This window comes from Symphodus melops, assembly GCF_947650265.1.
Source record: "Symphodus melops genome assembly, chromosome: 17".
In the NCBI taxonomy this organism is placed as follows: Eukaryota; Metazoa; Chordata; class Actinopteri; order Labriformes; family Labridae; genus Symphodus; species Symphodus melops.
In genome coordinates, this window is record NC_136707.1 from 9,025,700 (window position 1) to 9,053,578 (window position 27,879).

Here is a 27,879-nt window from a genome sequence, read left to right on the forward strand (position 1 = left end):
ACACAAACGCTCTGCTGATGACGTGTACACCACGGCACCGTTAGCTAGCTAAGCTACCTGTCAGAAGTAAAGGTAACATTTCATCAGGAAGACACAGTTTCAACACAGTACAGAAGATGGAGACGCTTTACCATCAGACAAATAAGTGAGTGCTTCTGTAGATTGTCTTTTACATGTTAAGTGTTTCTATACAAACGAACTACCACTGATTTAACTTCAGCCGTGATTCAAACAAACCCGATTTGAGCATGTTTGAGTTTTTCTTCATCAGTAGCTTCGCATAGCTCTAGTTTGAACTTCGTGCTGTTTACAATAGACTGAGTTTTGGTTTAAAAACAGTCGGAATGTTGGTACCATATGTCGGATCCCTTTCACCAATGTCGTTTTTGTTCCTGATTAGACACATCCAGGAGCTGCAGTCTCTCATGGGGGATTTGGAGAGGACGGATCGCCAGTCAGTACACTGTGAGTAGAGAGATGATTTACTTTACCCCCCACTGCTCTGTCTGTGAGTATTGTTATGGTGCTTACTATCCGGGTTAATGCACCCACTCCAGTCTATGTTCTTTATTTGTATACAGTCCAGACTTGTTGTGGCTGCTCTGATGTCATGACAGGAGGAGGGCCGGTGTCTCTCATGCTCATTGTTTTCTGTGGTTGGGGTCTGGCTGGTGCCAGGACAGGAAGAAGCTGGGTGGGTGCAGTGACATAATTTGGGAAGGCTCCTTTTAGATAATGGTGGGAGCCAGGCAGCAGACAACCTTTTGCTAACCTTTCCTTCCTAAATCGTGTCATTCACATGTGTTTAAACAGAGGGTTGTGTTGCATATTAATCTGGGTAAAGAGGAACATCTGCACTAACCCTGAACATAACAAACTAATAACTGATTGAGGTAAGAAAGGTAACTTGAAAATGTATTACGTCTAACAAGGAACAAAGTGATTCATAGGGGAAGTATTAGTGTGTGTTTACCTTCCTGTAATCATTCCTACTGAACTGCTGTTTCAGAGTTTTTCTTTCCTTCTTTTCAAAGTGTTAGAGAACGAGCTGCAGATCAGAATTGACCAGATCTTCAATCACTTAGAGCGACTGGAGATCCTAGCCAGCAAGGAACCACCAAACCGCCGGCAGAATGCCAAATTGTGAGTATGGAATTAGTGAACTATCGGTGATCCTGTGCTGTCTCATAAAGTCAAAGGGAAGGTGTGTAAAAGATGAGACAAACAGCCCTGTTCTGCCCTGTGGCATTGCGGGTCTATGAAAACACTTCCTTAATAGTCCCGTCATCGCCAGCATTCCTGCTGCATTGGGCAAAGATTAATTTGTGATCTGGGTAAACACGCCTTAGGGGACAATGTGCAGCCCATCATATAGCAGTCCTCTGATCTCTGCAGAGCTCCAGTGGGGCCGGAGTGACGGTAAGGAGAGACTGTGAGAAGCTTTTCATTCCAACTGCATGAGATTTGAGGGAAGAAATGTTCTCCTTATAGAGAATACATTTTGAATAGTAAAGACCGCATGAGATGAGATGCAGTGGAAAAAGCAGGTGAGCAAATTTTATTTTGTTTTATTATTTTTTAAGACGAGTGGAACAGCTTAAATACGACGTTCAACACCTTCGCACGGCACTGCAAAACTTCCAGCACCGACGCTATACCAAAGAGACCCAGGAGAGAGAGAGGGAGGAACTCATGAGCAGGACCTTCACCACCAACGTGAGTCTCAAATCAGCTAGTTTCCCTTCCGTATGACGCACGAAGAAACACTGAATTAAAAAGAGTTTGTTGTCATTCAACAGGATGCAGATACTGCCATCCCCATGGATGAGACCCTACAGTTCAACACCCACCTGCGCAACACACACAGCAACATGGACAACCTCATAGACAACGGTAGCAACATCCTCGACGGTCTCAGAGGTCAAAGAGTTGCGCTGAAGGTGCGTGCATCAAGTAGGAATCCAAATAAGATCAAGACGGCTCAACGATCTATCTGTAGCACTGTCGAGACTGTTCACTTTTTTTTTTTTTGTAGTTTTATTTAATTTTCCTGAAGAAGGGAGCCAACTACAGAGGAGTCAATCCCTGGATGGAAAGTTAGGTTTCTGAGCCCGTTTCTGGTGTCCACATTGATCTCAACGGTCTCATTGTTACTGTGAGAATGCTCAGTGTTTCCAGGGAGGAGATGGTCTTCCTGGTTATGCTTCAGGCCTCCTCTTATCAGGGTGTGTCTAATGCCCTGTTGTTTAGCCATGAGTAACCTCTCGACAGATTGGGACAGACAGGGAGGGACTTTGACTCTCCACGTCTCAACAAATCAGATGAATTAGTGTTGATAATTACCATGTCGTCATGTATTGTCTGAGTTTCCCAAAACATTAGAGCATAGTCTAGCTCACTTGGTCGTCAGTGTTTACATGACCTTCTGTTTTTTCGGCTCTTCACAGAATACCTATAAGAAGATGCTGGACGTGGCCAACACGTTAGGGCTGTCCAACACAGTGATGAGGCTGATACAAAGGCGAGCCACCCAAGATAAGTTCATCATGATTGGAGGCATGCTGGTGACCTGCGTCCTCATGTTCCTGGTGGTCAGATATCTGGGCTAACCTCCATCCATCAAATCCGTGACGCTCTTTTGATCAGCTGCGGACATTTCTTCAGCACATCATCCCTCATGATATGAAAAGTGGCAGAACTGAATTGTCCAACCTCCGATTGAGGTCATCTTTGAATTAACTGTGCCGTTCAATTCAGCCTCTTTTTTTTTTTTTTTTTTAAATGTGTTCAATTGAAAAAAAGGGCATGGTTGAAGAACTTCCAAACAGTATTTCGTTCCTCCTGAAGCCCTTAAGAACTTTAACGTTGAACTTTAAAATAAGTCTGCTGCTTCAGCGTTCTTCTTCTTTCAAACCAGAACCACTCTTCAACTATTAACTGTTCATTTCTGAAATCTAAACGCTCTATAACTACTTCAAACTGAACTAGCTGCCTGCCATTTTTACCATTTACTCTTCCTGAATCAGTCAGCAATGTTGTCTTTCATTGTCCCGTCAGCACAGTTAAGAAATACGAAGAAATAAACGCAGTTTTGCTCCATGATACTTTCTCATTACAACGCAGGAGTTCACCTGCAAGTGTTTTTAATTATTTATTTTGAATGAAAGGCTGATGACAATAATCTGTTCAGGAAATCAACAGAAGCTGAAGTTCTTTTAAAACTGTTCTACATGTCTAGTCTCACTGTGTGAGTGATTATGTCTTAATAAAATTACGTTTTCATTTCCTTTTTACTTTGCTGACTCAGCTAGAGACGTTATGGATTGCACATTTTGCATTGTTGCTAGCTAGAGTCAACAGTTGCTGTTAACATGGATTTACACACACATCTCTTCTAGGTAACTAGGGCGCCATCTAGTGTTTCATTTTCAGTTCGTCACACAATTCATTTATAAATGGTACCAGAAGAAGTGATGCAGGTTGTTTTCAGACTATTAAACTGTTTTGCTGATTGAATGTTTTATAAGCACATATTATAGGAAAAGACCCATGGACTCAAGATTTTATTGACAGAAACAAGTTTAAAAAATACAGAGTTGCTACTGTTTGACAGATGATTCTTTTTTCTTTCGCCATCCCAGACTTATTTGTTAACAGCCTCCATAAAATACACGCAGTGTCTGTCATCAAATTATGTTTTTTGTTTTTTTTTCCAATGCCAGTCTCAACCTCTAGAATGTTAATAGGTTAATCTAGAGCAGTTTTATTTACAAAATTACACAAAAGCAACAAGTCAGCTCCTCTTTTTGAGGGCATTTTAGAAAATAATTTAAAAACAGAAAAATACAATTATTGCAGTATACTACAATCTTATTGTTACAGGATGCAAACGCACCAGTTCCATGTACATATTTCAGTGCAATTCATTCAGGTGTTCCTTCATCACGGGGAACATGAGCTTTGCCTCCACGTCCGCCCGCCACATACATCACATTGCTTACAAAGGAGGTCCTATGTGACAATGTTGTAAAAATTTGGGCTCCACAGCTGTAGTTTCGAATGGTCATCATTGGTGGGATTCTTCACATTACACACTGATATATGTACAAGTTAGCTCGTAATAAATCTCTTTAGACCATGAGTCCAACAGAGCGAGTAGTCTTATTAGAACATTAACAGAGAATCCTTAATTATGAAATAGTCTGTTTCAGAAGGTAACAGAATCCAAGCAGTTACAACAAAACTACTTATTCCTAACATGATTCTGCTTTATGTTTCCGCCTGTATTCCTCTTTTTGCCTGCCAAAAAGTGAGTAATATTTGAATGTGGAAAAAGGATCCAGTAGTTTCTGTGTTTATATACCCTGAACTGGAATATAAACCAGCCTCTAGAGGAAGTCTGTTTCAATAAACGGCCCGTTTTACAAAGTCAGGGCAAAGTAGGAATAATAATAATTAAAAAAAAAATCTCACATGAGGCAGAAAAATAGTCCGCGACAATTTTGTCCCAACACAGGCAGCACCACTTTGTGGCCAAAACTATCTGCACTGTGCAGGCCAGTAACATGGTGGTTTATCGACAGTTTCCTGTCTCAATGCTTGCCTGGTGTCGTAAAGACTTCTCCTTTAAACCAAGATGGTTTATGAAAAGTCTTCCTTCCAGTGATTGGGTGCTGTGACTACACTCCTTTATGTTTCTCAGGAGCCGTGGTTCGGTGGGTGCTGGAGGTCCTGCCCTGAAAAAATTGGATGCAGCAGTGGGTGAAGTTGGAGGGCTGCTGCTGCTGCTGCAGCCTGTGAGGGCCGCTGGGCAAAGAGTGTGGGGTAGAGGGCCGTGTGTGGAACGTGGTGCAGGGCCAGAGGGGTGTGGTGAAGTGCGGACGCCGGGATAATGTGAATGGGCTGACCGGAGAAGAAGGCTGTCGGGTGTGCAGGAATCAAACCAGTGTGTCCTAACGAGTGTCCCAGAGAATGACCGAGGGAGTGGCCCAAATGAGAAAGGGATATGGGAGTTAGGTGGTGCTGGGGAATGTGGTGTACCTGGGCCAGTTGTGCATGTGCAGGATGTGGGTGGTGGGGATGAGCTGGGTGTATGCCCATGGCTGCAGCAGTGGCAGCATGATGCTGCAGGATGGCGTGTTGCACGGTGGTGATTGAAGTGCCTGACGCCATAGACACAGTGGGCTGCTGGATGTGGATCTGCTGCAGGGCAGGTGGAGGGGGAGCCGGGGCCAAGTTAGCAGCTGCCGCTGCGGCAGCGGCGGCGGCTGCGGCTGAGGGAAACGTCTTTACCTGCTTGGCTAACAGCTGCTGCTGGATGTGCTGCTGTGCGGCCTGCTGCAGCTTGCTGTATTTCTCCATCTCCTCCGGAGTGAATGTAATTGGCTGACTCTCCAACGGAGCCAGTCCGTCCTCCTCCGCCTCCAAGCCTTCCTCCTCCAGGTTTGGTGGGGGGTAACCAGGGTAGGCATGCATTGGCGGCTGCTGCTGTTGCATTTCTGGCATGAGGGACTCCATCATGGGGTTCTGAGAGGGGTCTTGTCCTGGTTCACCTTGGTAGTGGGGTAACATCATTGAAGGCTCATGTTCATACAACGGTCGGGGCTCTGCAAGAACTTGGGTTTCTGCAATGGGGTGCTGACTTTCCTCCTGCACCGCTGTGGTCTGTGGGGCCTCCTCGACCTTCTGAATGGGTGGAGCTGGAGGTGGTGGTGGAGGGGGGAACTCCCTGATAGGCTCTACTAGGATGACCTCTTGCTCAGCGTCAGAGCTTTTCCCCGCTCCTGATTTCTCCCCTTCGTCCGGCCTAGTGAGGGGGATCAATGGCTTTTTCCCTGCCTGGAGCTTTCCAAAGAGTGGCAGCATGGATTTGTTTCCCAAGGCTGGCGGTAGTTTGGGACCAAAGTAGCCCAGTGGTGGGTCCTTAATCTTTGATCCGGATTTTGTTCCTGTAGCAGAATCGTCAGAGTTCTTCTTCGACTGAACCTTCTCCAGTAGCTGGCGAGCGGTCAGGCTGTTTTTCTGTTCCCCTGCGTCTCGGGACCCTCCTGGCCTTAGACCGCGTGAGCCGGATGAATGCGTGTTGCGGTTCAGGCCTCGCGATGAAGACGAGCGCGGGGACTGGGAGCGGTAGATGTGAGAGCGGTTGAAGTCTCTCCGCTGCGTCTCGCTGTCCGCTCGACCTCGGGGGCCCCTTCGACGAGGGGAGCCTTTGGTGGAGCTGGAGGAGCGGCTGCCCGAGCTGTGGCTCCGGCTGTAACTGCGCCTCCACGATCTCGCGCTCGTGCTGCGGCTCCAGCTGCTGGAGCTTCTGGAGCTGCTCCGGTGGTGCCGCCTGTGCCTCTTCCTACGGCTGTAGCTGCGCGAGCGGGACCGCGACTCTTCAGAGGAGGAGGAGGAATACTTGTGTCTCCGTGATCGTCTCCGCCCTCGACTTCCCCTCCTCTCATACTCGGAGTCTGATGAGCGTTTGGAGTGCCTCCGTCTTCGACCCTCTGTGCTGTAGCCGCTGTAGCTGTCTGAGTAGCTACGGCTGCGGTGGCTGTACGCGCTGCTGCCGGCTGAGGAGCGCTCAGAGCTGCTGGAGTAAGAGTGACTCCGGGAGGTTTTCCCGCGCCGGCGGCCGTGGCTGCTGCCCCGTCTTTCCCCACGTCTCGAGGAGCGGCTGCAGGACCGCCGCGACTCCTCGCTGTGGTGGCGCCGCTGCTCCCGAGGGCTTGACCGACGGTGGCGCGAGCGCTGAGTGTTGGAGCCCCCTTCTTCTTCGCTCTCGCTGCTTGGAGGTCGACCGGGGCCGGGACTCTTCTGGGCCGAGGTAGAGCAGGAGGCACTTTTCGACGCGCTGGAGTCCGTCTTTTGTCTCTTGGTTCCGCTGTGCTCCTCTGAGGTGACCTTCTCGGCGCCTTTACCGGCTCCTCCTTCCTCAGCTCCAGGCTTACAAGGCACTTCCTTAGCAGGACGTTTCCTCTTCCCCGTTTCTGTGGCGGTGTTTTCTGCAGACACTCCCTTTCCAGGTGTCAGCTGAACGGAAGAGGCAACAGATTTGTCTTCTGACTTTGGTTTGGATTTTTCCTTTTCATCACCTTTTGCCTCTTCTTGATCTGGTGCCTTGTTTTTGCTCTTCTTCCGTTTGTGTTTCTTCTTCTTTTTTGGCTTCTCCTGCGTCGCCTCGGTGTCTCCCTCGGCTTCTCCTTTCGTCCCTTTTTCTTTCTCTTTGCGCTTTGAGTGCTTTGCGGACTTCTTGTGCTTCTTCTTTTTCTTCTTCTTCTTGGTATTAGTGCTACCCGTTTCAGGTTTCGGCTCATCCCCTTCTGGCTGGCCTGCCTCTTCCTTCATCATGGGCTTGTCTTTGTCGGTGCTGGTCCCGGCTTTCGTTGCGTCTACTTCGGTTGTTGAGGTGGTCGTCTCTTGGCCCTTGTCCTCAGATCCTTCACATGGCTTCGGGGACTTTGCTGCTTTACCGCTGCGCGCTCCTTTGTTGCGTGACAGCTTGAAGTCAAAGTAGAGGGGGTTGCAGCTGTAAGACAGGGAAGGTTGGGCTTTGGTGAATTCCAAAAGCTCAGAGGGCCACTGCAGGGTGGTGCTCTCATCTTTGCTCAAAACTGGGAAGAAGGGACCTGTGGGGATTTTGGGACCAGACTTCGACTCTTCAGCGTCCTGTGTACTCTCTGTTTTTTGCGCGGGCGAGGCGGGTGCCACGGAAGCCACGTCTGAAGCGCGCGGGGACACGTCGCCCGTCTTCGATTCGGGAGAGGGCGGAGCTAGCTCTGGATCAGGGGTCGAGCTGGCGTCATCTTGTGAGGCGATTTTGTCGTCAGTCTTGCACTCTGCCACACTGGGCTCCGTCGGTTCCTCGCCGTCTTCGTCCTTGTTCTCCTCCGGCCCCTCTTCCTCGTCTTCCTCTTCTTTGCTCGGGCACTGATCGGTGGCCTTCATAAAAAGCAGAAACTGGAAGTGAGGCTTCACCCGGCAGTGGGCTGGAGGTATGTAGTGATAGTACTGAGGCTCCTGTCCGGCGTATCCTTCCTCTTTTTTCATCATCATCTTCAGTTTGTTGAGGGTGGAGGCGAGAGAGGCTCCGTCATCTGCCTGCTGCTCCTCTTCTGCAGCTACGACAATGCTGACCTCTCCTCCTCCTCCTCCTCCTCCTCCTTCACCTCCTCCTCCTCCTGATCCTCCCTTCGGGCTGTCTACGCTGCAGCCAGACGTCTCCTCCTGCACTATAGCCTTTTCTCCTTCTTGGCCCTCCTCTTCCTCCATCGCCTCCTCTCCGTGATCAGCGAACACTGCCGCTGCTGTCTCCAGCTTCATGGGGGCTTTCTTGGCAAAAGAGAAGGACACGCTCACTTTGGATGCAGCACTTGAGGACGGGGGAGAGGCACTGTTCTTGCCAAAAGAGAAGCTGATGGTTGACGCCGGCTTCGGGGAGGCTTGCTCACTTCTATCAGTGAGGGACTCTTCCTGGACGCCATCCGTCAGAGCTGGGTTGTCAAGCGTCGCGGTATCACTGTCTTCCGCCTTTTCTCCGTCTACAGCGACTGTAGTAGTTTTGAACATGGGCCCGCTTCCTGGAGTACTGAAAAACAAAAGCAGAACTATGAGACACGGTAACTGCAAACATGAGTCTTCACAAAGAGCCTCAAAGGGTCCTGATGGTCTTAAGTTTAAGAACCCAGAAGTCTGGTGTTATTTTGGAAATATACATGGAAACTATTAGTTTTGAACTTCTCTTACGTGTTAATCAATTATCCATTGTACTATGAAAAAAAAAAAAAAAAGTGCAAATGTCCGACTGACGGACACAAAAGTGGCCAGCAGAGGGCAGTCAGGTAACAAATCCATACCGGTTCTGTTGTTTCCTCAGCTCAGCAAGCTCATGCAAACGGCGCAGCATCTTTTCTTGCTTCTTTCCACCTTTTCTGGAACGTGATGACACATTGCGTGCAAACTCTCGTTGCTTGAGCTCTTTCAGCCTCTGAAAAGGACAAAAAGCAGAAAAGAGCGACTGAAAAAATCTGGACCTCTTTTCTCACAGATTTAAAGAAAACAACAACAAAAAACAACACAAACCCCCCCCCCCAGACAAGTCAGTTGATAAGAAATGATAACACAGGTACCTGTTTGTGAGCGTGGTCATAGGAGTTGATGTGGTTGTCAAACTCCTGGTGTTTGGTGTACTGTTTGTCACAGAGCTCACAGTAAAAATTTGCTCTCAGGTCTTCAAGAGCCTTTGCAATAGCTTTCTCCTTTTCCACCTGGTCCTTTAATTGACGAAAAACACAAGAGGGAATCTTAAACTATGTTCAAAGTGCAGAAGAAACAACTATAAATATACAACTTTTAACTCCCCGGGGACAAATAACGTTTTTTTTAAATTGAATTGAGCGTTTTTCTCCTGTTACCAAAAGAAGAACACAAAAAACACAGACACATGGGCTTACCTTGTATTTCTGCCGCAGTTCTTCTGTGTCCTCTTTCTCCACTTCCAGCACTCTTCTCTTCTCTGTGGCATCTTCTGCATAATCCAGCTGAAAGGACACATGCGGGGTTAGAGTACTCGTAAAACTACATGCTCTGGAATTTGAAGGATTTGCAGGATTTATAACTTCAGAATTTGGACATGGATGCCAATTATTCTTCAAGAGGCCCTCGGGTAGTACGCAACCAAGGGCAACTTTTGAAAAATATATCGCTGTTTTCACATATGCACTCCTGAAAATAGAAGGTTAGGGTTTCCCTGTCAGATGTGGGATCTCCCGAGGTAAGACGAGGTAAAAAAAAAATAAAACAATGTAGAAGTAGCAGACATAATGAGAACGCTTGCCTTTATATGAATGCTAAGTGTACTTGAACAGATTCACACGATCGATAAAAGAGCAGAATAATGGAGTACAGAAAACAATGCAGCCATTTAATAACCTCACACAGTCTATGCACTGACTCCAGACAAGTGTGAAAGCGCTATATTACAAGACTTAATATTTGGTCTTCTTTTTCCAGGTCCTTGAGCTTTTTGCTCTTTATTGTTGTCAATGAATAATAGTGACACCTCACACATGATCAAATGAGTTTCAACAAGGTATTTAAAAAAAACAAACAAAAAAAAACAAAAACTAACCAGTTCTTTGTCGGTGCTTTTTTAATTCCCTGCTGTGTCTCTAGTATGTCCTTATCTAAACATAATCTCATGATAGTATGCATCATACCTCCATCTCCATTCGTCCCATCCCCATGACATCATATTTGAGCACGATGGGCACAGGGTCGGTGCGTCCTGAGGTAAAAGAGACAGAGAGAGGACTGGTGAGTGTTTGAGGCTGGGACAGAGGACCAGCTTGGAGACAGCCTGCTTTTAGAGCATAGGGTGCTGGGGTTAGAGATTTTTTGCCTTGAAGTGCAAAGAGACCAGAAAGCTACAGTGAACCAAACACCAGCCATTCTCACAGCTTACTGCAGCCAAGTACCAATCAATTCATCGAGCGTTCCTTTTTAACCTGACTGCTGATTTATACTTTGAATAACTCAGATTAGCTGCAGTTTTCATTTGAAGTAAATGGCCTCAGGGGTTTGAGCACTTTCCATTCATTAGAAGGATGAAGTTCAATAGAAACAAGACTTTCAGCTTTAAAACAATCTGTTTCTATATCTGCAGTGTAGCCCCCCCCCCCCCCCCCCCCCCACCCTTTCCCCAGGAATTGCTGCAGTCCCATTGAACCAGAATGCCTGGTTTATCAAGGACACTACAGCTCGAGGGACAGTGTGTTTGGTGTGTGTATAAAAAGGTGTTGCAGCAGGCCTGCGCAACTGCTGCCACTGCGACATCCTTCATGGGGGAACAAAACTAAACTAAAGTCCATTGCATCATCTCTTTCTGAAATGTCTGCAGACTGGTTGACCTTTGCAAGTTCCAAATGTGTTCTCTTATCCCCTGGCCCCTTTACTCTTTGTGACTTGGGCTGAAAGATTACTTCCCCCGTCTACTTAAAACACATTACGTAAGCTGTGAAAAGAGCTAGATCGGAAGGAAATTAACTGTAGAAAATAAACAAAACCAAAAGACAACCAAAAATCAACAAAAACAAAACAGAATGAAACATAAAAGATATAAAATATATTTAAAAAAAAAAATCAAAACTACTTTGAAGATTGACACATAATTGCTTAATCCACTCATAATCAGCCAAACAAAGCAGAGAGAAAGACAGAAAATTAAAAAAAAAAAAAAGGACACAAGCACTGAACTACAGCAGAGTGACGTCACAGGCCAGGTATCGCCATGGTGACAGTGCAAGGGATGGGGATACTTACCTGGTAAAACATGGGTATGGGTAGGAGAAGGTAGGGGAGGACAGACAGACAGATAGATAGACAGGGGAATCTCAACACAGAAGGCATATCAAGAATTTGGACTAGTCTGCTGCTCCTGTTGCCAGCCAAATACAATATTCAATCTTACTGATAGTGATTATCAATTCAGTTTGGTTTCAGTTTTTTCCTCCCACATACTTAATCATTTCTTTTCATGAATCAATTTTCTGTGTATACCATTGGGCATATGGAATAAGTTAAAGCAATGGGCTCGACAGAATCATAGATTTAATACCTGGGCCTAATACAGATGGTGGCTTTTCTTACTTCAGATTCAGGGTGTTCTCTGAATCCCAGAGAAATCCCAATTGGCATGAATACCATTGCCTAATTTGCCACTCTCTAGTGGAGATGTTTGGAGTTTGTGTGATAGGAATATACTTAATATTAAAAAATGGGCCCACTTCCTGGCACATGCTTATTTTTCTGACAAAGTAATTCATCACAGCCCAATGACATATTAATTCTGAAATCATAAATGCATGGGCATTGTAACACGATGGCCTGCTTGGACTGGCTGTGCCACTGCAGTGTCTGGCAGCTTGGTGAGCTTTGAACTGGAAACCTCAACTCACTGCTCGACTGTGGACTCTTAACTCCAGAGCTGAAGTGAGAGAAGACAGCGTGCGTTTGATCCGGATCACAAGACGCTCTACTTGGAGACGTGTGTGTCCACTCTCCGTGGAACCAAAGTAGTGTTGGGTGTGTTAGCCACTGCAGTGGACAGTCTGACTACGGTCGCAAGCCAGGCCCAGGATTAAAGATTAATGCACAGTTACAGTCATCCCAGCTATCACCAATCTGAGCACACAGTGACAGTACTTCCACATTACCCATTCCAGTGGAAAAAAAAAGGACCAGACAAAAACAATGTGTGTCTAAATCACAGGGTGTGAATCACAAAGTTTTAAAAAAAACTGAAAACAAACAAAATGACAATGTTCTAAGAGTAATACATATGCATGATAATATACAAGCAGCAGAATGAGGACTAATATAGAAAGAATTGAAAGCCTATGTAGCATTGGTGCTCTGATGAGAGGAAAACAAAAAAAAAAATGGGAAAAAAAACAAACAAAAAAAACAATTCAATTGGGGGATAAAATAACATTTACCACTAAGTTTACCATCAGCACAACATGGGCAGGATCAAATCGCTGTAAAAAAGAAACACCAATTGGTTAAGCAGGAAGATTGAGGCACATAGAGAAGGGAGGGTGGGGTTGGGAGTGTGGCGTTGGGGTTTGGATGGATTTATTACCAGAGGGGCATCAGTGTGTCAACTCCCCCCCCACCCCACCCCACCCCCCCCAAAAAAATCCAGGGCTCGGTGCTTACAGGGATCTCCTCTCACCACGCTCTCCCAGCCAAGCGTCCCTGTCCCCCTTAGCCTAGCCTAGTCATCTTGCCCTCTCAACCACAATGTGCCTGTAACTTTTTGTTTTGTTTTGCCCAGCAGAACAAATGGAAACCCGCTAGATAAGTCATTTCAGAGAGGAGCTGTAGTAGTCAGAGGAGGATTCTACTTTGAATGTCTGGTACAGACACTTTGCCATGACAACATTTTGACGTTCAAAACGTGTGCCAAATATCCAATCTGAGACGATGAGATGATTCTTGGGACAAGCACCATTTTCCCCCTTTGAGCTTTTTGCCTCAGAGATGCTTGTCAGCCCAGTTAAGCAAATCTCCCTGATATTCCTACATTTCTTGGCTAGCTTACAGAGCTTGGGATGTGCTTTACCCCAGAACACATGTACACATGACATAACATGTACCTGAGAAAAGAGCCAGCAAGGCTTTGAGCAGTGCTTAGAGTGGGGTCTGCGTTGCTGGCAGAAGTTTGACCAAAGTACACTTAAAAATGTAACAGCGGGGGTGTTGCAGTTCACTCGATCATGTGAAAGTAATAATTCAGTGTGTTACCTCCAACACTGCTTAAAGCCCCAGGTGAGTGCGACAGTTTTAGGCAGGCAGGAGTGCACCGCTGGGACAAACATGCTGTGCAGAAGGGGCAAAGAAACAGGGGGGGGGGGGAGGGAGGACGGTAGCGTGTGACCATGAGGGACAGAGACATTCAGGATGTCGAAGGTTGGGGTGAGGTTTTCCCTGTAAGTTGACTCTATGGCCCGGTAAGTCACAGACGCACTCACACACTCAGTCTCAGTCCCACAAAATGACCACACAAGTACACAATTTTCACAGGTTTGGAGGTAGAAACAGGCAAACAAGCAGAGGGGGGGGGGGACTTCTCTACTCTGCAAGCCATTCAAAGTCTGATACGTAGTTACAGCCAGTCAGATACCCAACAGCAGCAACGGAAACTCAAAGAGGAAAAAAAAAACTAACGTAGGTTGAGAAGATGATTCTAAGGGATGTGATGGAATCATGGCTTCCTAATTTTACCTTGATTTCAAATGGATTGTTTTTCTTGTTGTTCAAATCAAAGCACTTTACTCTTGTGCAGATTATAATAAAGGTTTAGTGATTATGAAGCAAAGAGGAGGAAGCTGACAGAGGCCATTAGCCTACAGTATACTGTAAAAGGGATGTTACATTGAGGTCAACTGCAGAGTGGGAGAAAGAAAACACACCCACACACACACACACACGTACTGACATACAGAGGGGGTCCAACAAACCTTACCTAAAAAGGGGCAAAAGGGACAAAAGAAGAATAAGAACAAAGTCAATACAGTGAAAACTTAAAAAAGGGGACACAATGCTTTCACTTCAAAATGTCAAAACCTTCTATTCTGGCAGAAGGACAGGAAAGGAGAGGAAGATCGTAATGATTATCCAGCAGACTTCAGTGAGATGCAAAGATGCATTTGTGCTGTGATTCAAGTCTACTCCTCAGTGGACTGCTTAATTTGATTAGAGATCGTGGGCTCCAACACCGGGCCCATTAATTCCTACACAACAGCTGGATACAGTTTGCCGCAGTCTCATCTGCCCACAAAGCAGGAGGCTTACATAACCACACGTCGGTGGTGCCAGTGGCAAAGACAAGAGCGCAGTCAGCCCCTGCAACGCGTTCTCTCCTCCGCACAAAGCATTCATCCTCATCACATCAAAGACATGGAGCTATTCTGCTGTCCAAGACCAGGTGGAAATAAACAACACGCACCAAATGACAATCTCAGACTCGAGTAGGACTGCATATTTATTCTCCGCTTAAAGCAGCATCCTGGTCTTCCTTGGTGCCTGGCCAATGACATGCTGAGCATACCTGTGAGACGAGACTGAGGCCTTACATGTCCGTGAACGAGATGTGCCAGAGCAGCCAGATTACTGTCATAAGATCTGTGCATCTGAGGGAACTCGAAACGGTAAATATTTAATGAACAAGTGCCAGACCACTACATTATATGATGGCGGTTCTACCAGACGCAGACAATGCAAACATACCGTAATGAACAGACCTCCCAGCAAGACTAGGTCTCAGTGAGGCAAATTCCATATACACATCCCTCGTTAGTGCACATTAAAAAGTAGAGAGCTGTTTAAATGTCTCCAACTGCTTAAGTAAGAATACACACAGATTGATCGAGAGTCTTAGTGAAGTACACCACTTAGAGGCCCCTTTTCTGTGTGTGTAAAACCAGGGGCTATATGCTAGGGGCCGCTTTTGTGCAGAATGAGAGGTATTTGTTATTTCAATGACAGGTTTAGAGGGAGAGCAGTGCACTTGAGCAAGGCCAAGTGAGCAACAAAGACAATGAACTGGGATAAAGATCTCTGTATGAGAGTTATAGAAATGGAATAGATAGACCTAAGGTTAAAAGGGTAAGGACCAAGAAAAAAAAAAAAAATGAATGCCAGAAATGATGAGGAAAAATAAGCTCCATTCTTATTGGACTGCAAGGACTCATTGGCTCACTGATGACATCACTTATAGACAATGTTAAGCACTGTCCTCTGAGGAGGAAGTACAGGGAAGGGTTAGGCTTTGGAAAAAAAAAATAGAAGTAAAGAACGATAGAGAGAATAAAGACACGCATGATGAGAGGGGAAAGGGTGAAGAGGCTCAGTGGACACATGCCAGGGCTCTGCAGCAGTGCCTTTGAACCAATGAGTCTGTGAGCACAGCAGGGTCGAGTTAATGAGGTGCCGAGACCAACCGGCACACTCAGCTCTGTGCGGTCACTGGACCATCTACAGCCGTGTCCAGAAAGCAAACCTTTGTATTGAAGCTTATAATCTACTTGAATGCTTTCTCGTTCTTGCAGAATGTAATCATGTGCAGAGCACACAGAGCTTTAATTTGTGTTTTTTTTACTATTACTGAAGGGACAACCATTCTTAAACTTAAATATTAGACAAACTTTCAATGGTTAAGAGCCTTAGATGCAGCCTCAGGTAAAACCTAGTAGAAACATAACGCACACAGACCTGTCTCCTGGGCCTTGGTTGTGATTTGGGTCTGTTAATATAACCGGCCCAAAAAAGGTCTTAGGTCTAAGAAAAGTCTTGTCTATTTAACTTGAGTGCTTTATACTGCAGCAAAGAAGCATCCATGATGGATGGAGTTCTGGTCACCATGGCTGCTGATTTGCTTGTTCAGGGTTTATCGTGTGATCTTCATGATCACTTTTGCGTTACTGAATTCATATAAGGTGTCGAAAGTCATATCTAAGAACGATATATATATATATATATATATATATATATATATAGATGGCTGCACATCAGCAATGACTCCATAACCAGAAACTCTATGTGGACACAATTGCATGTACTCAAACTTATATTTTAATCAGAACTCCAGTAAACTAAATGATGACTTATCACTGAATTCCATATCGCAGTCCCTGCCATCAATAAACATCCGTTATCCTCCTCCCTCTTTAGTGTAAGTTTGAGTCAACAACAGCATGAGAGCAACAGGAACAACTGGAACGACGTTTCTCAAAACTCCCTTTCACATAGCAAGAGACACAAAGGGAGAGATCAGAAAGAGAGTGTGAAGAGAGAAAGGAACTTTGCCGATACAAAATACCTGGAAATGAGAGGGGGGGGGGAAATGACAGAGGGCAGTGGCCCTGTACCACCAGCATACAGTGAGCATGTGTGTAGAGAAGAGTGAGTCCTTACCCTGCATGGTTTTGCCAAGGCCTTGTCCCAACTTCCAGCCATGTTTCTGAAGCAGCCGGTGCCCGATGTTATCCTAGCAGAGAGAAGAGGAGAAAAAAACCAAAAATATTCCAATAATAAGAGAAGCTTTTCCCTCGTGGGCATTGGTAAAAAAAACAAACAAACAAAAACCAAAAAAAACAACAAATATAAATCAAAAGAAAACAATCAGATCACGCTATCATCAGCACAACCACCACTACCATCACCATCATCATTATCCTTTTCCACCTACAGCGTGTAACATCAGTGTCTTCCAGCACAAGGAGCGGTAAGGGCAGTAGGGGAGATAGGAGGACAAGGGCAGATAGAGGGTAGGAGACTGATAGGAAGGATAGCTTCCACTATGATACATTAGGCTAGGTGTAGCCTGTAAACTACTGTGCATGACACCCAGTTTCAGTAGGAGTGCAGTTTACAAAAAAAAAAACCTTTTTGAAAAGGCATATAAATTGGGCATGAGTATTTCTATTGTTTTGGAAGATAAAGATAACACATCAAGTCACATCCACTAACTGAGGAGGAGGGAGAGGGTAATATATGTATCACACGCATACATATATGAACCACTACAGAGCAAGATCTTAGTACACAAAGAAAAGTGACACAGAACAGGTATGGAAATCTTGCATCAACGAAACAAAGACCAGAAAAACTCCAAGCTTGCTGTGATTCTGTAACCATGACAAGGGGAGCACCATGAGAAGTATGCAGCTGTCACAAAAAAAAATAATAATACAGCGAGAGGTAGAGAGAGGTGGAGCTCGTGGGCCTTGGATTACCATTACAAGGCCCAGGGTGGACAGAATGTGCACGTGTGAGGGGGGGTTCGTGGGTGTGCAGGTGGACAAGAAGAGAGGCTGTGTGCATGTGGGCCCCCGTTGGATATACTAGAAATAGATGTTGTGCAATTCGTTAGCAACCTCCAGCATCTCTGGTCTGTTATCAATAGTCTGGCCACTACCATGTTTACATTTTCTTACTATCATCAGATGTATGTAAAATAAATAAAAGCTATTAGCTCACATCTAGTTTGATCATCAATATCTGTTCTCTTTAGAAACTAAAAACTAGATTGTCTTTACAAAGCTTAGAGATCGATTTTAGGCAGCAGGCACGCAGCTTGAGCGTCATGTTAAACGCTTCACGTAAAAAAAATATATATATATATATATATATATATATATATATATATATATATGATTCACTCTTTTCTTTGATACTTCGATCTGAGCTCTGATTGGTTTTTTTTGTGGACGGGATCAGGCAACTGATAAAGATTCACAGAGGTTGCAGAGGATAGCATACACAACAGGAATTTCTAGCAAACTTGAGGCCAAATGTGCATGTGTCGGACACTGTTATATCACTAGTATGAGTCAGCAGGGGAGGGGGAAAAAAACAAAACAATCGAGTGAAATGCAAGACCATCCCACCACTACACACTACAGCACATCTTCAAGCACAAGTAAACAGGAAACAATGAGACTTCTTAATAAGCAGTGTTTTAATGTTGTGATTATAACTATTCCAAGCTTAACCAACATTCACCAGAGTGCTGCATTCTACCAAAAAACATACAAACCAAACAAAAAGGATATTTATAATCACAAAGAGATAGACATCAACTTTCACAAACAGAACGTGAATGTGTTGGAACAAAACAGCATGCAGCTTTTTGTTAAAGGCTTTTAACAAAAAGGGTCGTCGGTGTTAGTAGTGCACAGTGTATGGAACACGTACGGGGGGGCGGGGTTTAGGTGGAGGGCAGGTGAACAAAACTCAAAGTGTGTTAGTCTGGGTTGGATCAGGCACAGAGTGGAGGGTGATGGCTCAACAGGACTCGATTAGTTCTTTGACACAAGAGGAGGTCGGAGCAGGCTGAGCCATGGTGGAGGTGTGATTCTGGGGGTGGTGGAGGTGAGCTGGACTGTATGTGGGGTTAGTGCTTTTGAAGGGGAGTGGTAGTCACACACGCACACACTGCATCTCTGCCCACAAGGTGTCAAACAGGATCAATTTGGCGTCATCCTTTTGGTTACCACTGAGTGGCATTTCAGAGTAAACTGTTGCCTTTCTTTGCCCCATTCAATATTTACTTAAAAAAGCCTTCACCATCATGAAAAGTGGAATAACAAATATAACTAAAACATCTGTCTTATATTTTCTTCTAAGCCCTGAGAGAGAGGCTGGAATGCTTCACTTCCTGTTTCTGTTTTCCCTCCATTCCATGGACGTATGAGACATGTTCACACTGCGTCTCAATCAGATCCTGTCCGCTATCGGATGAGATAAGAGATCTTGGGGGGGGGGGGGTTGGGGGGGGTGTCGCAGTGGTTAGTGCGCGCGCCCCATATATGGAGGCTGAAGTCCTCAACGCAGGCGGCCCGGGTACGAGTCCGACCTGTGGCTCCTTTCCTGCATGTCAATCCCCCACTCTCTGTCTCTGATTTCCATCTCTATCCACTGTTCTATCTCTGTAATAAAGGCACAAAATCCCCCTACCCAAAAAAGGAATTAAAACAGACTACAATACATTTACCTACAATAAAAATGCTCCCAGGGTTTTGAAGCTGTCCCTGCTGGGAAGTTCTGGACACAAATGGTGAGCGGTTCGGCAATTGGCGCTACTCGCCTCCTTCCTGGTGGACGACACTTCCCCCGACTTCCCTGTGTCAGGAAAACACTGCAGCGTTTGCTGCAGTGAACACCTCCCCTCCAGCTGACATTGGGCCTGCTTCTGTCCCTTACTGCAGTATTATGGCGCAGTCATACTGTACACATGATCATTTATATTGATTTAGAGGATGATCTGATCCTACTGAGGCTTTAAGAAAGGAGGAAAATAACCAGCCTGATAAAAACTTAGGCTCATCATCTCCACGATCTGTAAACTGATGTTTCCTTTTAATTAGAAAAGTCAGAAAAATCTCACCAATGAGGCCAGAATGACTAAACCTCTGTAAGCTTAGAAGGCTCTACCTTGATTTACATATGTTTATAGAGGCATCCTTTTGTCCTCCTTATCTCAGCAAGAATTTAAAGGGAAATAAATACAGGAAGGGCAGGTTTGACGAGGCACCAGTTGTGTCTGATGACATTGAGATTAGGTTCAGGACTGACTTTGCAAAAACAAAAACAAAAAATGAGAGGGCGGAGATGAGGCGCAGACTGTGTGTTTAACAACAAATAAGTGCACCAAAAGAATAGACAGACAGACGGATGAAAGCAACGACGGCGAGTCCAACAGCAGTGCAAGTGGAGTGAAGGCATTTCCATACGAACCTGGCTTTAAAATACTGGGCTGTCAAAGAAACAGTCACACGTGACACAACGTAAGAAACCGGCCAAACGCTTTCAACTGCAATTCTTCTTGCTTCTCTAGTTCTTAAAAATGCAAAACTCTCTGCTTAAAAAAAAAAAAAAACAGAATACTTTTACACAAACATAAAAGGTAGGTATGTCAATAAATCCACCAACTGACTGTTAATACAGTAAAAAGGGGAAAACAGAAAATGTTAACCAAACAAAAGAGATCCATAGGAGGGTGGGTTTTGCACAGTACGGAGAGAGAAGTGGGTCAAGGAAGTGATATGCAGGGGGACTGGGCCTAAAGACCTCAGAGTATGTAGGTGTCTTATTGCTTGTCATGTACACTAAATGAATGTGTACAGTAGCAGTGCAGGGAGAAGAGATTGCTCTGGCTAAAAAAACCCGAGGAGAATGATCCAACCATATTAAGTTACAAAATCTAAAAAACCCCTCATATTAACGAAGTACAGATCTGAAACGCTGCTTGTTTTGAAAACTGGCACAGGCTCTGTGTTGTTTAAGGTGGGCTGCAGCAGTTACTCATCATCCTTTCTAGTGTCTCTGAAGAATGTATTTTGGCAAGTGCTGAAGGTGGGCCTGCTGTCTGCTGTTCCTGGTGAACTCTCACAGCTGCCTTGTGTTTGTTGCTCTTTACATTCTTCAGCAGGTGTGACTGAATGGAAACAACAGAAGTCCTATGAAACACTTCAAACAGAAGGCTCCCTTTTTCCAAGTCAATGGAGGTTTAAGTGTCGATGCTGGCACTAACACGAGGGGATTCAAGATTCCATTCGCTAAGTAATTGAGGAAATGAAAGAAAAGCACAGCCCAATTAAAGTCGATTTTTTATACAGTGATTAAATATACATACTTACCTCATTATTGTGAAGGAACAATTCATCAACTGGAAGTTTATCAAAATGTTGTGGAGTAAGTGACACTGAATTTGGAGGGGGTCTCCAACATCTCTATCAAATAAATAAACTTCTTTGTGTTTGGCTTGAGGTGTCATTAAGTCCGCCAAGTATGAAGCAAGTTGGTCCCGACTAGTTTATAGAGTGTGCTCTTACGGTTCCTTTTTTGTCTCTCCAGTCTCTCACTTTTGACAAAAGGAAAAAAATAAATCATTCCCAGGACCCCGGATATGGCCATGAATACATAACCCCTGCCACTGTAACAAAAATATCAGTCACAATCTCAAGTCTCAAGTTTTGTTTTCCTATTTTTAAATATATGAAGCTGAAATAGGCGTAAGAGTTAAATGTTACCACCTACATTAAAAGGAAATATGTGATCAGCCTTTTTTCAAAGAAAATTCATCTTTGGCCTCTGAACGTGTGTTACTTCAATTTGTTGGTGGTTATGTGTGGTTACAGTGACTCTGAGGCTGCCCGCTGCATATCGCTCAGGGACAGGTAAAGAGAAGGAGGGTAGGGTGGAGGGACTGGGGGCAGGGGACGTGGGAAGTATGAGTCTGGGAGGAAAACTGTAGTCATGATTAGGATAGAGTGTTGAGAGTAAAAAAAAAAAGTACTGAATGCTACCAAGTTAACACATGCAATGCAAAACAATGTTAGAGAAAAAAGAGCAAAGACCAAAAGGGGAAAGACAGAAAGAGAAAAAGATCCCAATAAAGTACCACAGACCTCTAGCTGCCTAAAGATCACACACAGTAAGTGGCAGGGGAGGGGCTCCAAGAAGCTGGGCTGAAGCATTCACAAACAGCTCCGAGATAAACAGACCTGTGTGCCTCACAACATTGTTCTATCATGTATATAGGTCGATGTGTTTTAACATCCAACTGTGTAGACATTAATGCACAGTAGCTCATACTTTTATCAGGCACAGCATTTTATCTTGGAAGTTGCTAATGTGGCTAATATCTTGGTATATTTGATCTTTCAAACATTACAAGTCTTAAGAGTAACTGGTGACGCGATGTGACCGTTTTTATACACCGCTGTGTGAAGAACTGTGTGATGCTGCAGCGTGGCCCTCAGGGCCCCTCCACAAATAATAGTGCAGGAGCCAAAGAGCCACTCAAGCCAGGTGAGCAGGCCACCTCTCGCCCATTCTGTTCTCTCTCTCCACCACCCACACACACAGCAGGAGGTTGGTCTGTGCATGTATGTCATACAGAAAACTCAACCAGGATATAAAATTTAAATGCTCTTGGTTCTCTAGAATCTGGCTAATAAAAACACGTTAAGACTACAGAAGTTTTTATTCCAAGAAAAATAAAATGCCATATAAATAAAAACGATAGAGTGGCCCTGTGACCTAACATAACTGACAGCTCTTTTCTTTGATGTAAAATAAGGACAGATGTTTAAACTTCTCCATTATGTACACAATCAATGAACATAGCTTGAGATTTCTGCTCAAAGAAACTGTTAAAAAAATCAGCATACCTATACACTGCTGTGTAGCTGGCTGCTGATCCTGTGTGATTGTACCACACAGAACATCTGTCATGTCAGGGAGAGGTGACCTTACCCTGTGGGTTAGAGGAGTTGGGGCCTGCTCACCACAGTGCTTCAGAGACAGAAGGGTGGGGCGGGGGATGGAGAGAGATGGAAAGACAGAAAGAAGAGAGCTCCCTGCGCTATTATTTATGTGCCTCTTCAGCGAAAAATGCAGTCCCAGTTGCACAAGCACCATGCCAGCACAGAATGACAGAGGGTACTGTACACCGAATCACTGTGTAGTAGGGAGGGAGCGAGAGAGATAGAGAGAATACAGATGTAGAGTGTGACAGCAGTGAAACAGATAGAGAGAGAGAGAGAGAGACAGTCAGAGAAGCGTTACAAGGACCCTAAAGATAGGAGTAAGAAAGCAGAGCGTGCAAATACAAACCGGGTCATTGCTGCTTAGCTAATAGGGGCCAATTCGCTGCAGGAGAGAAATGTCGAACACCCCAAGTTGTGGACAATAAGATAACTGTCCTATAGGCAAGAACACTATACACTAACACAGAAATTCTACAGCTACACAAAACCCACTCACTCAAACACAAATGAAGCCATTCACACAATCTAATGTTTATCTTGTGGTTGCTAATTGGAGTGGACTAAGCACAGCACTCTATTCATTACAAAACTGGTGGGATTCACCGAAAAAATTATGTATACTTGTCAAATTTAGGCTGTTTTAAATTTAAATGAATCCCAAAACATGTGTCCACTCTGTAGGTCTGAACCCCTCCCTCAGAGAAAAGGTCACAGGTCAAATAGTTAAATACAAAAAAGGGAAAAAGTCCTTAGAAGTGTCATACTTATTGATCATTTGTGTAACTGAATGTCTCAGAAGAGCAACTTTGCTTCGATCACATTTATCCAGAATAGACTGTTATTACTCGTTATGATCTCTGAAATGTCTTCTGGATCTGTTTAAAATGGATGAAGAGCTCAATGATATCCTAAGCAGCATTCATTACTGTGCTTGATCCACTCCATACTGCAGTCAGCTCATCTCTGAGTGCTAAGATGACTAAGAATGACTAATGGGAGACTGATAGAAGATTCAAACATTTATCTGTAAACATGAAAACAGGTAGCTCTAGTTCTTACATTATTGTAACTGTGGTAATGGAGTAGGCAGAGGACATGGGAGGGGGGGGCTTAAAGGGTATTAATGGACATGAGACAGGTGACTCTACAGGTTAGGCGATGAGTGTGTTTAAGAAAACACTGGATGCATCTAGAATGACCTGAGTTTAAAAAAATAAAAAAAGGTGTGGTTTTTATTTCTCCCTGGACCACTCATCCACTCTCACAGCTGGTCCAATAGTACCTCATGAAAGATGTTGCCTTACCGATTCGATGGGCTTGTCCAGGGACGCTTGCTCCAGTTCCAACTGGCCCTCTTCATACTGGTCAAAGTGATTCCCACCCTGAGTGACAAACATTGAGGCTCATTTAGGAGACATAAAACTCAGTCCTGCTTGATGTGTTAGAGGACATAAAGAAACAGACAATTGAAAGAAAAAAAATCTTCTAAGATAACCTTCTGAGATAAACAGTTTGACGTGGCAGTAATTATATTACCAGCAGCACAAAAACAATTCAGAGTATCTCTTCATTGCAAATTAGTTTGACCATTCAGCAGAAATGGCAGCATTATAACGCTTACTATTTACAGAACTGAATTCTAATATAAAAGCAAGACGCACATTATTTAAACAATACCTACAATTGAAAAACTCTCTGATGAATACAGAGAATTACAATAATGAGTAAAGAAATAAGCCCAGAAGGTGCAGCATTGATACAACTGGCATGCACTGAAAAAAAAACCCTGCTGATATATATAAATGTGACTGTTATTCCCTTTATTGCCGATTATACCCTCATAAGATTTCCAATGATCCAGTTATTTCAGTTTTAAAATAAGGTTTATAGTATAGCTCATGTTTGAAGGCTTAAGTTCAGCCAGTCTTTCTGCCTCTTTAATTTTTAGTAAATTCGTTCCTACAGGGACATCAGTGAAGAATGTGTTCCTCCTTAGGCTGTTTGTTTCTAGAATTGGGAACACAGCTCTGTTTAGACTTTTGAGTGTGTGCCCTGCTTAGGACAGAGTGTGAGTAACGGGCTTGCAAACCAAAAGGAGGTTGTTTATAGAGCAGTTTGTGCCCTGAGACAGATGGTTTCCTCTCTTTAGCAGCAGAGGAGAAAAGAAGGTCATGTTTGTGAGAGTGTTTTCATGTGACCTTCTCAACTAGGGGTTTGCTGCTACGAGCGATGGACAACTCAACAACTCAATCTTGTGTAGCAACTCACAAAACATCATTTTGGGGTTGTTGTTTTTTTTTTTACTTACTCATCAAAGGATGGATGATGCTCAGAAGAATATTGACATTTTCTTTACCGTCATTGAGGGCTTACAATGTGCTGCTTAGCTACACGTGTGGTAAACATTGCTGGAAAAAGACAATGTGAATATGGGCTTGTTACACAGGGAACCTGGTTATGCAGAGATACGCAACTGCTCAAATTAGCCTGCAATAATGATGCCACACTTTCAGTCATTAATTCAGGAGAAACAGGAACCCTCATCAGCACAAGTGAAGCGGTGGATATGAGGAGGAGAGATGCAAAGGAAGCACAGAGGACTTACTTGAGAACAAATCGATGGCTCCCCCTCCCCAGCTCTACTGCGCAGACCACTTTGTCATACCAGCACAAATCCTACACACCCAATCACTTTTTCAGTGCTGCTTGCTTCCTCATTGCCCTGACTAGAACTTGAATACTACAGCAAGAACAATCAATCAATATGTGTACAGCTCCAATTCATAACAAAGTTATCTCGACACATTAAGCAAAAAGAGCCGGTCTAGACCACACTCCCTTTATTATATTGCTTGAAAAGAGCCAGCATTAATCCACCATGAGCACAACAACATTAAGCAGAGTACATTTTGAATACAGTGATGCAGACTTTTGGATCAAAATGAAGAGAACTGCTGTAAGACGCCTCTGTGGACACTTGTAAAATGGCTGGTGTGTTTGTACAACTCAAGCTCTCCATGCTATGGCTCAAGCTACAACAATGTAAATCAATAGAGCTGACTGAGCAGTTAGACTTGTTGTGCTGTCGATATTAGGTAGACAGTCTGTGGGAGTTTCCTGCACCGGTTGCTTGGCAGCGGGCTTTAGTCTGTGGAGTCTGAGGGAAACTTTCTGAATACTGAACATATGAATGCCTTCACAGCAGATCTCAAACACAGAGCTCTACTGTGCTGCACTGAAGCTCTCAACAGACTCATTCAGACTATACAGAAAATTCTCCTCTTACTGACAAAACAGCAGAATGCAAAGTTCCCACTGGACACCAAAACAGTGGGGATGGAGGCAAAAACCTGTTTCCATTTATTTTATACAAATGCACACATTTGCATGGGGTTTCAGCTATACAGCAGATACAAAGCAAAATGCTATCACTATTCTTCATAATAGCGATTACACCAAATGCATTAATCCTGAACTAGGCTTCTGTGACCTTTTCAATTAAAAACTTTAATATGGGCACTACAGATTGCAGAAAAGCTTTCAGCAAAATGTATGACAGAGATGCTGGGTTGGTGTTCACATTATCACTGTTTACTCAGCAACACTCACAAATGGCTCGCAAACGCGGCCCACACAGGTGAGAGAGAGAGAGACCAAGCCACTGCTCTTCAGGTGGGCACCAAATACATGCACTACTTATTTATATACAAAAACATCAAGCACTTGTTATTTTATTCGAGCAATGAACAAAGTCAATGTTTTCAAGCTGGTGAAGAAAGCCGTTTATAACTTAGCACATCACCTATGAATTCCCTGATATTTATATACTGAATTATATACATGGGGCTTTAAATGCCTTTCTTTTATAGAAGTTTGATCACATTTTCATGTATTTAAAAAAATATACTGAAACAACTAAATTGCCATAAAGATTTGGCATGAAATGATGCGATGCAAAAGGAAAACTAAAAGGTACTCTCTGATGCATCTCTTCAGACTTCACTTGGTAACAATTATGATAAAGACTTAAAAAGCTGCAAAAATGATTAAAATATTAGTAGATGCTAAGTATGACTGATGGGTAAAGCAGGGGGGAAATAAAAGCCACCTGAGGGATCTGGCAGACAATAACTGATTAAATGTCTGATGAAAACCCCTTGACTAGAAGTGTGGACTACGCTGGTTTTGTTATCCAGTCAGTCATGTTTTGTTTGTTTGTTTTAAACTGGGTGCGGCTTTAGATAACTGATAAACTAAAGACAAACACACTCTGCAGCTCATCTCTGGCAATGCTGTTTAATTTAAATCCCGTGATAATACAGTTTTATTTATCCTGTTTTGAAATAGCAGTAGCAGCCGATATATAAGCACAAATATTGGTGCTACTTTGACGAACAAATAAAAACAATAAGCACCAGAGAAAGATCAATGAAACGAGGGCAGAAGAGACATATTGTTAAACCGCAATCTATCGTATATAATGTTTAATGAGACATCCAAAGGAAAATGCATGACATGACACTGAATAACAAACGGATCATTACTGTAAGAAGTTTAATTTAAACGTGTAAGAGTAGTTTTGCTAAAGCTACTTGTCAAAATGATACAGCTATTTCTTGCTAATGCTGCAGGTTTCCAATGTGCGTAGACGTTAGCTATTTTGCTAGCTTGTTTCGCATCGCTAGCATATGTCGATAAATAACCAAGGTCACAAACAAGCTGGTTGTACTTTCAATATCTATGTTGCTGTTGTGTGGTTTGGAGGACTGCCTGACATGCATAATGTACAGTTACTAACACATGACAGGGGTCAAACATAGTACGTAGCCAAACCCAGAAACGTAAGGGAACTTAAATCCAAAAGAGCCGCAGTGCTATTAGCGTTAGCCCAACTAGCTTGCGGCGCTAGCAAGCGTCAGCATGAGACGGGTTTTCTTTATATTTCTCAGCTGTCCGAAACATGTAATTACTTGTGTATGTTCTTAAATGTTAATACATGTCATACTGTCCGAAAAAAAATATTCTTATTGCATGCATTACCTGGAAATCACGGTCTTCGTTGAACCTAGAAAATCTGTCGGCCATTTTCTGAAGACAGTAGCAGCTTGTCTGCTCGCGCTCCGTCTGCGTCCAACACTAGTGAGCTCGTGCAACACCCAAACCATCCACTCAATTCAATATTCACCTGTCACTATAAACTACACCAAAATTTACAACCAATAATTAAGATAAGCAATGTTTAACTGTACTTATTGTTGCTCTTTGAGCGACATTTGTTCACGCAAATCTTTTGTTTATTGATTAGTTGGTTTTTTTAGCATAACATTATGATTATTATTATTTTTTAAATTATTATTATTTATTTATTTTTACGATAAAATGGAAGTTATAAAATGTACAGTTGCCCCAGGCCCGTCCTAAACTGTGAGTGGTTTTGTTATTCTTTGCCAATGGTTTTATACCTTACAAGTAGGCTAGACTTAAGCAGAACATCTGTTTCAGAACCTGCTTTATTTTTACAGTCTATGGCTTCATTAGAAAAAAAAAATAGCGT

The 27,879-nt window shown here is 43.8% G+C and overlaps 2 protein-coding genes across 6 annotated transcripts in view; one reads left to right on the forward strand and one right to left on the reverse strand.

The window, feature by feature from the left end:
* gosr2 (golgi SNAP receptor complex member 2) overlaps positions 1 to 3,546 on the forward strand; it is an 87,884-nt gene extending 84,338 nt beyond the window's left edge. The window contains exons 1-6 of one of the 2 annotated variants that reach the window (XM_079365804.1): positions 1 to 145; positions 401 to 465; positions 1,035 to 1,143; positions 1,584 to 1,716; positions 1,800 to 1,940; positions 2,448 to 3,546. In XM_079365804.1, coding sequence (XP_079221930.1) covers positions 117 to 145; positions 401 to 465; positions 1,035 to 1,143; positions 1,584 to 1,716; positions 1,800 to 1,940; positions 2,448 to 2,609 — 639 coding nt within the window. In that variant the 5' untranslated portion in view covers positions 1 to 116 and the 3' untranslated portion in view covers positions 2,610 to 3,546. The remainder of the gene's footprint in view (positions 146 to 400; positions 466 to 1,034; positions 1,144 to 1,583; positions 1,717 to 1,799; positions 1,941 to 2,447) is intronic. The other variant, XM_079365805.1, reaches the window with a different exon arrangement.
* Positions 3,547 to 3,548: 2 nt separating this feature from the next.
* On the reverse strand, positions 3,549 to 27,551 carry gpatch8 (G patch domain containing 8). 4 transcript variants are annotated; one of them, XM_079365787.1, is made up of 10 exons: positions 23,630 to 23,707; positions 22,672 to 22,707; positions 19,789 to 19,807; positions 16,465 to 16,537; positions 12,483 to 12,524; positions 10,206 to 10,273; positions 9,441 to 9,527; positions 9,117 to 9,260; positions 8,844 to 8,974; positions 3,549 to 8,575 (listed from the first exon to the last, which is right to left on the reverse strand). In XM_079365787.1, the coding sequence occupies exons 6-10, from the start codon at positions 10,230 to 10,232 to the stop codon at positions 4,699 to 4,701; spliced, it is 4,266 nt and encodes a 1,421-aa protein (XP_079221913.1). In that variant the 5' UTR covers positions 10,233 to 10,273; positions 12,483 to 12,524; positions 16,465 to 16,537; positions 19,789 to 19,807; positions 22,672 to 22,707; positions 23,630 to 23,707; the 3' UTR covers positions 3,549 to 4,698. The 4 variants fall into 4 exon arrangements, with proteins under 4 accessions (XP_079221913.1, XP_079221914.1, XP_079221912.1 ...); XM_079365788.1 differs by having other exon boundaries at positions 12,483 to 14,014; XM_079365786.1 differs by lacking the exon at positions 12,483 to 12,524.
* Positions 27,552 to 27,879: the final 328 nt, after the last annotated feature.

Excerpts from the sequence above, each read along its gene's own strand:
- gpatch8 (XM_079365785.1), bottom strand. The coding sequence starts at position 27,410 with ATGGCCGACAGATTTTCTAGGTTCAACGAAGACCGTGATTTCCAG. Across the intron at positions 23,708-27,365 it reads ACGAAGACCGTGATTTCCAG|GGTGGGAATCACTTTGACCA; the intron begins GTAATGCATGCA and ends TTTGTCACTCAG. Across the intron at positions 8,975-9,116 it reads ATGACCACGCTCACAAACAG|AGGCTGAAAGAGCTCAAGCA; the intron begins GTACCTGTGTTA and ends TGTCCTTTTCAG.